Raw genomic sequence first — 13,284 nt, forward strand, 5'->3', positions numbered from 1 at the left:
TAAAAAGAGGAGCTGATAAAAAGGGCTCATGTAGAAAGAAAATATTTTGGAAATGATGATGGCAACGTATGCATAAGTTTGCTTAATTCAATAGAATGATGGATTGTTAAAAGATCTGTAAGAGCCCCCCCCCAAAATGATAAAAAAAAATAAAAGCATTCAACTGACCATGGAATAAATGTAACTGGAAACTTTCCACTAGCAGAGACGAAAATAAAACACAGTACAACAATAATAATAACCATACCACCACTGCCAGCCTCCTTTCCCTCAACTTGGGTCCCCACCCCCTTGGGGAGGTTTAGGTGGCCCATGCATCTCCTTTGTCATTTCTTACTCAGGAGGAGGAGGATGCTAACCAAGGAGTGGGAGGCCCACACAGAGTCTTGGACCCAGGTTTCTATAGAAACGGAGTCATCCCACCACCTTCTAGCACCTCTCTCTTCCCTCCTGGCAAACTAACCCTGGCAACATCTCCAACCTCTGTCCTACCACGGTCCCCACTCCTCAACCAACAAACCCTGCCTGGTAACAGCCACCGAGCCCGGCGCCGAGTCCACGGGAAAGCGCAGCATCATCTCAGCAAGCCTTCGCACCAACCTGCACGGTTAGCCTGGATTCAGGCGAGGCGGGCTTGGGTGGCCTCCTTCAGCACCTGCAGTCTTCTCTGCGAATGCAGCTCTTCCTTCGCTGGCTCGGACCACCCAGCGCAAGGTCCAAGTTCACACCTTGAAGGGCTCAGTCCTTCACACGACAGTGTCTGCCCGAGACCCAAGACTCCAGCTGCCAAGCTTGGTGGGACTTTCATGAGGCTCCTCCTGGGCCTGACTTGTCAGGTGTGAAGCTCCCCATCACTGATCTCAGGGGCTCCCCTGTGGGCAACGCGAGCACTCCTGCCTTTTCGTCTGTTTCCTCCCCTTCATCCCGGCAGGAGCTGAGACCCAGAGGACGGTGGAAGTGCCGTGCCGTGCCTCGCGTTGATGTTGGGTGCTGCGGCACAGATTCTAACTCCTTGGGGGGCCACACGTGAAGCCCTAGGGCTTCCGAGGCTGTGGGCTCTTTGTGGGAGCAGATCAGGTCTGTGTCCCTTGTTGCTGCTTCGTGGGTTCAAACTGCCAACCTTTGGGTTAGCCGCTGAGCGCTTAACTACTGAGCCACCGGAATTCCTTCTGAGGCGAGGCCACAGAAGGGTTATAGCTTTCCCTGGCTGTGCTTGCTCAACCTGGGGCGCTGCCACTGTGCTATGAGAAACCAGAACTAGCCCACATGGAAAAATCCACCCTGAGAAGGGTGGAGCCCCCAGGTGTCAGCCAACCAGCATCAACCGCCAGGTGTGGGAGTGAGCAAACCTTCAGGTGGTTCTCTCCCCAAGCCGGCATCTCCTGGCTGATGGCCAAGTGCATTTTTTATGGAAATCACACACATGTTGGACTTTCGCCACCAGCACTCACTCCCTTGCATGCTGTGTGTGGGGCATGCGGTGGAAATAGTGTGGATATCATGCCTGCCCCGAATTCCGGACCCACAAACTCTGTGAGAATGAAGCGTCGCTGTCTGAGTCACTGGGTGGTTTGTTATGTGGGTGGAACACCCACCCAGAGTCTATAGTCCAATTCATGAAGAAAAAAGGTCGCTCAGATGTGTGACACAAATAAACATTCTTTAATTTCAATAAATAGCTCCCCGTCATACCAGACAATATGCTATGGAAAAAGACATAGGAGCATCCAACAGCGAGGGCTCTATCCCATCTATGAATGACAACTTTGGCGCACATGTGCAAGCCCACGCATGTGCGTGCACACACACACGTACACACACACAGACTCCCAGAACATGAGGACAAATCTCTTGGATGGGGACAGGTTAGCCACTCTATTCCATGACAACAGTCTTCTCGGGTCACAATCACCATGCACGCGCACACGCACACGCACACACGCACGCGTGCTGCCACCGTGGGTGGGGCCTTGGAGAGCCACGAGGCCCTGTGCACAGGCTCACTGGGCAGGAGAGGCTGAGGGAAGGGAGTGCAGTGTCGGGGTCCCAGCCCACCACCTTGCTCACCGGGAGGACACACGGACACACATGCGTTCATCTGTGAGGGCACACGCATGAGAACACACAGACACCCCCACAGGGAGAGCCCTGAACTAAGTTAACACAAGGACAGATTCAGTTAAGCTAAGAGTTTTCCTACCTTGGGATGGTTTGTGTTGTCATTTGGTTTCTTCAAATAATCATCTAATCTATTTATCATGTTCACTAAAGAGAAGATGAAGACACTTACACCCTCGGGAAAGGACTGGGTTGAAGACACCCCCTCCCCCAAGGAGGCAGCCTGGGTGGGGGGCCAGGGCTCCCCGCTCTGGCCAAATGCTCGGTCGATGAGTCTTGAAGGAAGGGGGCCCCTGGGAGGCTCTTTCCCTGGCCTAAGGGTTGGAAGTGCCTAAGGGGGCAGATGTCAAAGGGTGCCAACAAGAGCAGGCACTGCCAGCCAGTCCCATAGCAGAAATCCACTCAACTGTGGCACACGGATGGAGGGCTTGTTAGAAAGTTCTCAGGCCTCCCTTGCTAAGGGGGGCCGTGTTGAGATCAGCAGTCCGTTTTCCCCTCCGTTCTGGGAGGACTCGGTGTGTGTGTGTGTTTGCAGGGGTCGCTGTTAGAGTGTGTATGAGGATGTTGATGTGATGATAGGTTGGTGACATGTTCGGTCTTAGATTTTCTTCTCTCTCTCTTGTTTTATTTTACATATGACAGCTGCCTTCCTGGCAGCCTCAGGTCACCTCAAGCGAGGCAGGAGACACGCGGTCACACTCGGCCCGGGACCTCAGGCTGTGCCACTGCCCCACGGCCGTGCGGTGGGTGTTGAGCATCCGCCGCCAGTGGTTGGATTCGGAGGGACCGGAAGAGTACTGGCCGATGACAATCCTGCCGATGAAGTCGTTGCTGCTTTTCATGTTGTGGCCGAACACTGGGGAGGAGCCAGAGGGAGGAGGGAGGAGGGAGGAGGGAGACAGACATGGGGCAGGGACAAGACAGAAGCCATTAGTCTGTGCAAGGGTATTTGATGTCTTCAAGCAAGGGAGTGTCTTCCCCCCTCCCCCCGGCCCCTCCTTGTTCACACACGCTGGGCACATTCCTGCCTTACAGTCTGGGTACCGGCTGTTCTTTCTGCAGATACCTGCACCGCTTGCGGCATATACCTTTCAACCTGCGCCTCACTGCCTCGCCACTGGTGACACTGTTGAGACTGCCTGCTGCCCGGTCATGAGCCATGAGGGGCTGCAGTGGGAACCATCGTTGGCCACTGGCTGAGTGTGTTGGAAGTAGACCATCAGGCCTTGCTCCCTAGTCCATCTTAGCCTGGCTACCCTGCTGGAGCCTGGTCAGCATCCTGACAACAATCCGCCGACACGGACAGACTGCAGCCCCGAGCAGTGGCCGGGGAGGACCCTGGAGCTGACCCGCTGCTGCGGGGCCAACAGCGCACTCCCACCGGTGACCTCGAGGCACCATCACTGGTGTCCAGTTGAATCATTACTTTGGGGCTTCTCAACAGGACGCTGCTGACACACGGGGGGCGGGAGGGCTGGAAGATTCCGCGGTGGGGCTGTCCTCTGCACTGCACAGTGTCTGCTAGCATCCCTGACCTCCACTCACCTGTCTGTGCCAGTAGCATGCTACCTTACCTCAGTTGTGATGACCGGAAGAGCTGCACACCCTGTTGACCATCCCCTGCGGGGCCAATCTGTGCCCGTGGCAAACCAATGGGCTACGTGTACACTCTGGGACAGACTGCCTGCTTTGAATCCTGGCTCTGCCATCTGAGGAGCCCAAGGACCCTGCGGAGGGGCTTCCTCGGCTGGAATCTTCATAGTACTTGACTCTGAGTTTCCGGCGAGGAAATGTGCCTACAGATCGTGGTGCACAGCAAGGGTTTGAGACAGCCCCTCTGCCATTTGTAGGCTGTTTTTCTGTCTGCCAACCTTTTTATACCTTTTTATACATGACAGATGCCAACCTTTTTACACCTTTTTATACACGACAGATGCCAACCTTTTTATACACGACAGAGGCCACGGCCCCCAGCGCCATCTCTTCCCCTCCTTGTTGTGATGCATGTGTCTCGGGAAGGCTTCCCCATTAATTCCAACACAAGCTTAATTTGTGCCTTTGGAAACTAATGAGATGGGTTCCTTGGCTCCTGCTTGCAGCAAGTGCCGCCAAACGTTTTATCTGTGTGTGAGCAGCGCAGGGGTGCCGTCTCGCTGACGGGGACGCAGGCTGCGCCTGGGAGCTACATGAAGGGAGATATCACCGATCTGCGCAGCGTGAGCCCCACGAAGGCAGGCTTGATGCCAGGAGGGGTCCCGATGAGCAAATAAACCAGCTAGGACAGGCAGCCTGCAACCGAGCTCGAGGCTGGCGAGCGCGCCCCTCTGCTCTGCCCTGTGGGCACATCGAGAATTCCCGAGGATGGAAACGGGGAGGAGGGTGGGAGAGAAGATCGGAAAAAGCAACGGCCCCATAGCTCCTCTTTAAAAGCCAAACAAGACGCAGGGTGGTTGGTGTTGAGAGGGACGCTGCGGGATCTACATCAAGACACAAATGGGACCGTGCGTTCTTTGCGGACACAAATGGGACCCGTGCGTACTTCGTGTAGGTGTGGGAAAGGGCTTAGGGCGCTCAGGTGAAAACCACCACCAAACACGGTTGCCATGGCGACATGCGTGTGTTGGACGGAGCACAACTGACGCACTGGGTTTCCGGGGATGACTGCTCCAGAGGTCGATGGACAGGCCTTTTGTCTTGAGTGTTTCTGAGTAGGTGCACATCTCCCGGGTGGCCAGGAAGCACATCAACACGACAAAACAGTACAACAAAGCCCGCCGCCATCCACTCTGCTCGACGTACGGCGCCCCTACAGGGCAGAGTGGAACTCCTCCAGGGGGATCGGAGTCGAAAGCCTCACCGTGTCTCCGGTGGGGCTGCTGGCGGTGGGTTCGAACCTCGGGGATCTGGTAGTGAGCAGCTCACCCTGTCACCCACTACGCCACCAGGGCTCCTCAGCTAAGCACGTGGTGCAACCACGAAGCCAAACCATGGTATTCCTCAGAGACCATCCCAGGTACCATTTGGCTTCCGTCTCCTTAAGCAAAATGCTCTCGTCTTCTCCTGCCTCTCCAACACTCCAGAGACCTCTCTAGCCACTGGGTGGTCTTTCTCCCCTGAGAAAGCGGTGGCGAAATAGGAGGAGGTCTCAAACCATCGTGCACTCACTACCGCTGGGAGGAGGAGTGGGCTCATAGAACCTGATGCAAAGCAAAAGGCTTCAGACCTCAGGACGCAGCGAGTAGACTCCTAGACAGTGGCCTCCCCTCCCCCGCCCCACACAAAGCTCTGCCCACCTGGGCCATGACACCCCTACGAGAACAGTCTCTGTAAGAGAGTGGCAGACTATGCCCTGCTGGCCAAGCCTGGCCCTTCACGTGTGTGTAGAAGTCACGTGTTATGGGAATACAGCCACACGCGATTGTCCGCACGTGTTGAAGGCTGTTTTCACACTGTCAGGGCAGAGCCGAGTGGTCCCCACGACGCTGCCCATGCAGCCTGCAGGGCCTCAAACATTTCCTGTGCTTGGCAAGCCCGCCGGGACTGGAACACTGGAAAGGCCAGCAGCAGCGGGCGAGGCGGTGGGGGTGTGATCCACCCCGAGACTCCCTGCAGCTTCTGGGGCTGGTTCTCCCACACCCCGACGGGGTCTGGGTCCTCCCTGGAGTACCCGCAGCACTCCGCCTCAGCACCCTCTGTCCCTGGGCACAAACAGGACAAGTCCCACCTCTAGAGGTGGTGACACTCTCAGGAACTACTCTCAACCAGCGAGTGACGGGAGGAGGTGAAGCAGGGAGCTGCCTTGGCCCACGGAGCCCAGCTGGACAGCGGGCGCTTGCTCAGCGGCAGTCCTTGCTTGGCTTCCCCCTTCTCCTCTCCCTGTTGGGCGTCCTGCGGCCACTTCCCTAGTGACCTTCTTGTACCCATGCTGTCATCTCAGGATCAGCCATGGGGGGCGTCAGAACTGGAGGGGCCAGGCCAAAGAACTTCTGATGTGATTATATGGGGGGTAGGGGGGGGAACTCCTCCCAGCAGGTGTGCCAGCCCGGTGTGCACCACACAGGAGCATCAGAATAGGATGGTGGGCTCCAGAGGGTTTTCGGGGGCTGGTTGACCAGAAGTGGATTGCCAGGCCTTTCTTCCCAGGGACGGGTGGGTGGGCTTGAACCCCCAATCTTTTCGTTTGCAGCAGCTGAGTGCATGAGCCAAGGACTCTGAAAACAACACGTCAAATGGAAAGCCCTCGCTAGGTTACTAAAGTGCCAACTGCGAGAGAGAATATGCATGAACCCAAACCCCTTCCCCTCCCCCCGCCCTTTGTTAAGGGAAAAATAAACACGTGGAACGGTATCTAGAGGGACAGTCCCCACTCTCTGGGGGGTCAGGAAACAGTAGGACGCAAGGACAGATCCTTTTAATTTCTTGCAAGTACATTCACTATTTCAAAAGGGGGGGAAGAAAAAAAAAGCAAAACATTGGTATTAGAAAATCCACCTCGAACTCACCAGATGAGAGGAACACAGACAGGAAGTGTAATATCCTATGCCCCTGAGGCCAATATGCAGTCACCTGGCTGCTGCCTCCCGTGGCTTGCAGGTGGGAAGGCTGAGGAGCCGGCCTTTCCGAGGGCAAGCCCTTGCTGCTGGGGCCATCTGGGTTAATGGGCAGGCTCTGGCACATGCAAATGAGTGGTTAAGTTAGGGTCCTCCTAACAGTCTGTTAAAAAATGAAAAGGTTGAAAATGCAAATTCTAATAAGCTCGAGTTGATTATAAGCAGTGACTCCCGTGACAAGAGTAGCCCTTGAGAGTATCAGAATTTGCCATCACTGTAAATTCTAAGGAATGTGTTATTAGAGAGAACATAGCAAATTAAGGCTGGGTCTGTGTAGACTCCACAAAGGGGCTAGGAGATGATGGGCCCTGATTGGCCCTGTCCCCTCCCATTTATAGACAAGTAAACCCAGACACACAGCAAGTTGGCGATAAAAGCAGCAGTACCGCCACCAGTAATCTGCAAAGGATGCCAAACCGTACCAGCTGTTTGTAAACAGCTAGAAACGCTGTCTAAGGCACTCCCGGGTGGTCCTGATGGTTAGGAGAAACGGATTTAACATGGTCACCTATCACTAGCCTACAAAGGGAAGTCACAGACATCTTGACTAAACGAAAATATCAAAATGTAAGGCTACTGTTTCTGGACACTTCCTCCGCCCAGGTCTATGCACTTCTGAAAACGAAGTTTCCCTCTGCCCAACCCTTCCTGGAAGGATTCACCTTTAGAGTCACACCAAGTCTAACAGAGCAGTTTGGGCTTCCTCGAGACACCCGAGAGACCCGCACAATAGTCACTTTAAATGTTCTTTGAATCTGGGGAACACAAAGACTTCTGAAGCAGCAAGGTTAGGGCTGTAGGGGGGCGGGATCCCAATGCGATTCCCAAACGACAACCCTTGAAGAATGAGCAGGTGTACCGTTCTCCTCCGCCTCACTGTCGTCAAGCTGATGACAACCTATAGGTCAGGGTAGTTTCTGAGACTCTAGCTCTTTATGGGAGTAGAAAGCCCCGTCTATCCCCAGAGGAGTGGCTGGTGGTTTCAAACTGCTGACCTTGCAGTTAGTAGCCCAACTTGTAACCACTAAAACAATCTCTGGGTGGAACTTTCCTGGTCTTTTTCACACCAATGCAGTTTCAGTTTTCTGAAACTTCTCCATATGAGGGGGTCTCCAAAAAGTTTTGGGTAAAGTGGAGTGAAAATATAATGGGGAAAAAAAGAGAATAGAATTTTTACACAAAATTCTGAAGCCCCTCCAAAAGCATCTATAATCATCTATCATTCAAGAAAATCCATCAAGGTGACTCCTTATTTAGGACAGAACTGCCCTGCCAACACTGTCACCCTTTACGGGAGTAGAAAGCCTCATCTTCCTCCCAAGGAGCTGGCTAGTGGTCTTGAACCACTGACCTTGCAGTTAGCAGCCCAAGTCATAACCACTATACTATCAGAACTCCTTTGGATGATGCCTCTTTGGAATCTCCAAACCCAGTGGCCATAGCTTTCTGAGCTCACTTTCTACTTTGAATTTAACTGGCCCAATAGAAGCCTACAAAAGCCACCTTTTGATTGGACCTGTTAGGTAGCAAGATAGAGGGTTGCTCTTCTCCATACCTAGGGCCCCCCTACAGGAAGTTGGAAGTCAAGAAGGCTAAAGGGCACATGCAAATTCAGACCCCTGAGCCAGTACACCTGGGTGGGCCCCAAACTAGGCCAGGTGGGCTTAATTCAGCCAATGAGGTCAACTAGTACTGGCGACCTCGCCTCCCAGCCGAAAGGCCCAAAAAGGCTGGAACCAGGAGACCACCCTCTTTTTCAGCCGCTCCTCCTGCGCTTTCTGGCCAGGGAGCGGTTCCGCTTGGCTGGGCTGAGATTCTGCTCAGCCCAGCCACAGTCTCTCTGGCCTCAGGCTGCCATGTATGGGTATGTAGTCCCATGAGGTTGCCCATGTTCTTGACTATAAAACCTGAAACGTCTTCTGTCCTTTATAAATAACCCACTTGGACCACAAACCAAGCTTCGGCGTGAGTTCTTTCTCGTGTGAAGCCAAGGCCCGAAGTATTATCCATCCAAGGAATCTAACGGACCTTGTTTGGGAAGGCAAGTGTAATCCTGAGGGAACTTGTGTTCCACCAACCACGGATCACAGAGACACAGTTAAACCTGCTTTACTTGAAATAAATCAGCATGGATGAATGGAAGCCCCCACTATACTCTCTGTATAGTGGTTATCAGTTACCCCGAGTTGACTCCAAGTCATGGCTAGCTGGCATGTAACAATCCCAAACTGCCCAGTCCTATGCCACCTTCGCAATTGTCCCGTGTGAATCCACGGCTCGTGGCTACTGTGTGGTACTTTCCAGCGTCAGGTGCTCACCTGCCAGCGAAATCTTGGACAGTATTCTATGGTGTCCAATAGGCTTTTCATTGGCTACTATGAAGATGTGGCTCACCGGGCCTTTCTTCCTAGACTGCTGTAGTCTGGAAGTCTGAGGACACCTGTCCACCCTGGATGACCCTGTGACAATTTGACACGCTGCTAGCATCGCCATGGGACCATGCGGAGGTACAGATTGTACCTGAGTCACCTGCAGGCAACCGCCCAACAATCTGCACCATCAAAGGTGTGAGGGGATTAAAACAAATCTGAACTGTCAAAAAAATATGCCACAAAGCTCGTGCAAAGAAATTCACGAGAAGGCAGCTCAGGCGTCCTTAGAACTGGCAGAGTTATCTTGGATTTTCAGGTGGCGCTAGAGCAGACGAGGTCACCTGGTCGGAGGAAATGGCTTTAATGTAGGGGCTGCAGCCTTCCAGGTAGATCTCAGAACTCCCCAAAGTAGACTAGAACGGAGTGGGGGGGGGGAGGTCATCTGGTGCAGAGGCAACCACCATTTATTGCTCCACAAACTATGGGATATTTACTGTGTGATCATTTAAATCCTTTTAAAAAGATGCTGCGAACTGATGGGAGAGTTTGACACTCCTTTTCATGGGTCAGCGGAAGTGTGAGAAGATTCCCATTAAAGGCAGTGGGCAGTTTAAAACATGGAAAGGTTTCTTAGGAACACCTGCACTCATCAGAACCCCCCACTGCCCTCCCCCGAGGACTAGAAAGTTCAGGAGGCACATTTCCCAGGAACCTGCTGCGACCGGTTCCCCTGTGTTCATGCCCTTAACGAGATGAATCCCAAGCATTCCCTCTGCGGATACCAGGGCACCCCTCAAGGCCAGTTCCCAGCCGACAGGGCACAGAAACGACTCTGCAGCATGTCTGTCTCCTGGAGAGCCAGTCACGGTGGGGCAGTGAGGGGCAGCCACCTCCAGAGGGCTCAGCGATCAGCCTCTGAGGGGCTGCAGGGGGTATCAATGCTGCCACCCAGGAAGCACCTACTGGGTGTCTGCCTGGAGCACAGTGGTGGCTCAGGGCAGAACTCCCACCTAGCACGGGTTGAATTCCTGGGCAGTCACCACAGGTCCAGCCACCACTCGCCCGTCAGAGATCTGTGTGTGCTGCCAGGCCGGCGGGCGGCTTCTGACGGAGCTTCCAGATTAAGATGGACTGGGGCGGAAGGGCTGGTGACCTGCTGACTGTGGAAAATCCTTCCCTGGAAGTCAACCATGGCGGAATCATGGGATGGCATGGAAGTCACCATGCAGACCCCCCCAGGAGCTGCCAGGACCTAGTTCTTCATGCACATGACTCATTTTAATCTAGACAGCCACACCTGGGGAGCGGCAGAGTTTGGCAGCCTGAGCAGCACTGTAGTTGGGTCAGATCACTCTGTGGTGGGGGCTCGCGTCGGTCGGCACAGCTTAGCAGTGTCTTGGGCCTCCCGGCTCCTAGATGCCAGGAACACCCCAGCCCCTGTTTATGAAAACCCCAAGCCTAAAGTGTTTCCTGTCATGCCCAAATACCCTGGGGGGGGCAGGATGAGGGGCAGGGGGAGCATGATCCCAGTTGAGAACCACTGTCGTCGGGCAAGGCGCCATGGGAGTGGCTATTAAGGGCCCACTTCACAGATGGACAGAGCGAGGCTCCAAGCGGTGAGGGTGAGATCGTTGCTCCCCCTCATGCCCTAGAAGTGAGTCGGCGGGGGTGGGGATGGGGGGGAAGTTGGGGCCCCTGCACATGTCGATATTTGCAGTAAAACACATTTGTTCTTCACCGCAGGTGCTAAACTATTCTGGTTGCTACTTCTGCTTGCCAAGGCAGACGGGGTTCTGGAGGAAGAGCTGGGAGACTCGGTGTGTGGGTGTCATAAACACCGCTGATTAAAAGGCGCGGGGTGGGGGCTGGGGCTGGGGGTGCCCAGTCCTGGTCTTTGCAGACGGAGCTTGCTCCATACTGTGTACGTTTGGCCATAGATTCACCCATTGGGCTCCTGCCCCTCCAGCCCGCCCTGCTCCCACAGGCAGCTCTGAGCCTGGCAACAGCGTGCAGAGACCCCCCCAGGCGGCGGTCAGTGACTGACCCCTGCAGTCCACCCGTGTGTGCCGGGTTGTGCTGCTCCCCGCTTTGCCCCATTCAGAGTCCCCTAAGACAGCCCGTCCCCACTGAGGCTGTTTTCACAAACCATGGAAACCCGCCGCCATCCGGTGGAGTTCATCGCATAGCAACCCTGACGCCAGTGGGGAGCTGTGCTCCGTGGGTGTTTTCAAAAGCTAATCTCCAGGTCTTCGGAGGCGCCTGTGAACGGACTTGAACCCCTGACCTTCTGGTGAGCAGTGAAGGATGTTAACGGTTAACACCACCTATGTGATGCTGGGGAAGAATGCTCAACACGCCACGGACAACCCGATCTGTCTCGGAAGAAGGATGGCCAGAGTGCTCCTTGGAGGCAAGGGCAGAGGGACTTCATGTTACATCCTTTGGACATGTTGTCAGGAGAGTCCAGCCGCGGAGAAGGTCACGTGGAGGGGCAGTGGACAAGAGGAAGGCCCTCGATGAGGCGGATGGACACACAGTGCGCTCGGGCACAGGAACAATTGTGAGGCGGGAGCAGGACGGGGCTGTGTTTTATTCCGTTGTGCACGGGGTCGCTACGGGAGGGCACCGACTCAACAGCACCTAACAATGACAGCCATGATTCCCACAGTCTTCCCAACGCCTCCCCTCCGAAAGGTCCCCACAGGTCAGGCGGACAGTCAGGAGCGATCTTAAATCTTGGCTGAGATCCCAAACAGTCCCATCTCTTCTGCTCGTCCCCCAACAAGCCTCCTCTCTGGAAGTGTAATGGTTTGCAAGAGTAGAAAGCCTCATCTTTCTCCTTAGGAGCGGCTGGTGGCTTCAAACTGCTGAACTTGTGGATAGCAACCCAACTCGTAACCACTATGCCACCAGGGCTCCTTGTCCTTAGACTACAGTATGGCCTTTATTCTCCTTCTTGAACCTACCGCTGCTTCAGTCTTTCCCTAGAAGCATGGAGGCCACATCCCAGATCTCAACGCCTCCGTTTCCACACCGAGAAAATGGATGTGAAGCTCTGACATTTCCTTAGTTCTAAGATTTGCCCATGACTTAAAGGTTGGTGTTTTTCAAGCTTTCTGGCTCATGCTGTGATTCACAGCAGCTGCTTGGACAGAACTTTTTTTTTTTCACTCTCTTCTTTCCAAAGTAATCATGGCAACGTAGATAACAGTATTACACTAATTAAAAATGATGAAAAAGAGAATCCTGAGTTCTGTGAATAAGGGATCAAGCACCATCCTTTACATATGCTCATTTCCTCACTTAATCCACACCCTGGCCCGGAGGCTTGGCTGGGGAAGTCAGGGTATTCCCGTTTTGCAGACAGGGAATTAGACGTTCACAAGGCCAAGTGGCTATGTGACCTTGGGCATGCGGTAACAGCAGAACTGGAAATGCGAAGCTAAGCGGCACGTTCTCTTCTCCAGCCTCAAAGACAAGAGCGCCGACACTCACTGGCAACAGGACAAGAGGAGCAGTGTTCACCCACTTGCAGTGTGTGCGTTTGAAGAAGGGTCAGCTCCCAAACCAACATGTCCGGCAAGTGGTGCCAAACAATATGGACGATCCTTGAAAATGCTTCACAAGGGGGCCTTGTGGAAGACCTGCTCAGCGTCCCTCCCCAAACCAGCCCAGTCGCACTGGCCTCACTGATGGGCTGAACTGCATCCCCACAACAATGTGCTGTAAATGCTAGCCTCTCTGCTAGGAGCCCATTTGGGGGAGAATTGTCTTGTTGTGTTCATGGCACAGGATGCGTGCAGGGTCTAGCTGGAGTCAATCTCTCTGGAGTATCATAAGGGATTACCCAGCATGCAGCAGCAGAGATGGGCTAAGACAGAAGTCAAGCGACATGCAGATCTGCAACGGACCAGCCAAGAAGTTGACATGAGCCAACAGAGAGAAAAGGCCTTCCCTCGAGCTGAAGCCTTGAGTTTGGACTCCTACTGCCCTAAACCGTGAGCGAATAAACTTGTGTTTGTCGAATACCATCTTCTTGTGGTGTTTCAGGTACAGCAACACCAATACCGAATACACATTGGACTGTGCGCGTGGGGTGTTGCTCTAACACAGTAACAACGTGGAAGTGGTTTGGGGGTTGGGTAGAGGCTGGAAGAGTGTTCAGGTGGTGCCAGCGAGGATGG

The 13,284-nt window shown here is 54.0% G+C and overlaps 1 protein-coding gene across 1 annotated transcript in view; it reads right to left on the reverse strand.

Moving 5' to 3' along the window:
• Nucleotides 1–1,648: 1,648 nt before the first annotated feature.
• The window catches only part of SYT17 (synaptotagmin 17), a 72,782-nt gene continuing 61,146 nt past the window's right edge, over nucleotides 1,649–13,284 (reverse strand). Inside the window, exon 6 of the mRNA XM_075528323.1 lies at nucleotides 1,649–2,974. Within this exon, the coding sequence (XP_075384438.1) occupies nucleotides 2,778–2,974 (197 nt within the window). The 3' untranslated portion in view covers nucleotides 1,649–2,777. The remainder of the gene's footprint in view (nucleotides 2,975–13,284) is intronic.

The sequence above is a fragment of the Tenrec ecaudatus genome, chromosome 12, assembly GCF_050624435.1.
Source record: "Tenrec ecaudatus isolate mTenEca1 chromosome 12, mTenEca1.hap1, whole genome shotgun sequence".
In the NCBI taxonomy this organism is placed as follows: Eukaryota; Metazoa; Chordata; class Mammalia; order Afrosoricida; family Tenrecidae; genus Tenrec; species Tenrec ecaudatus.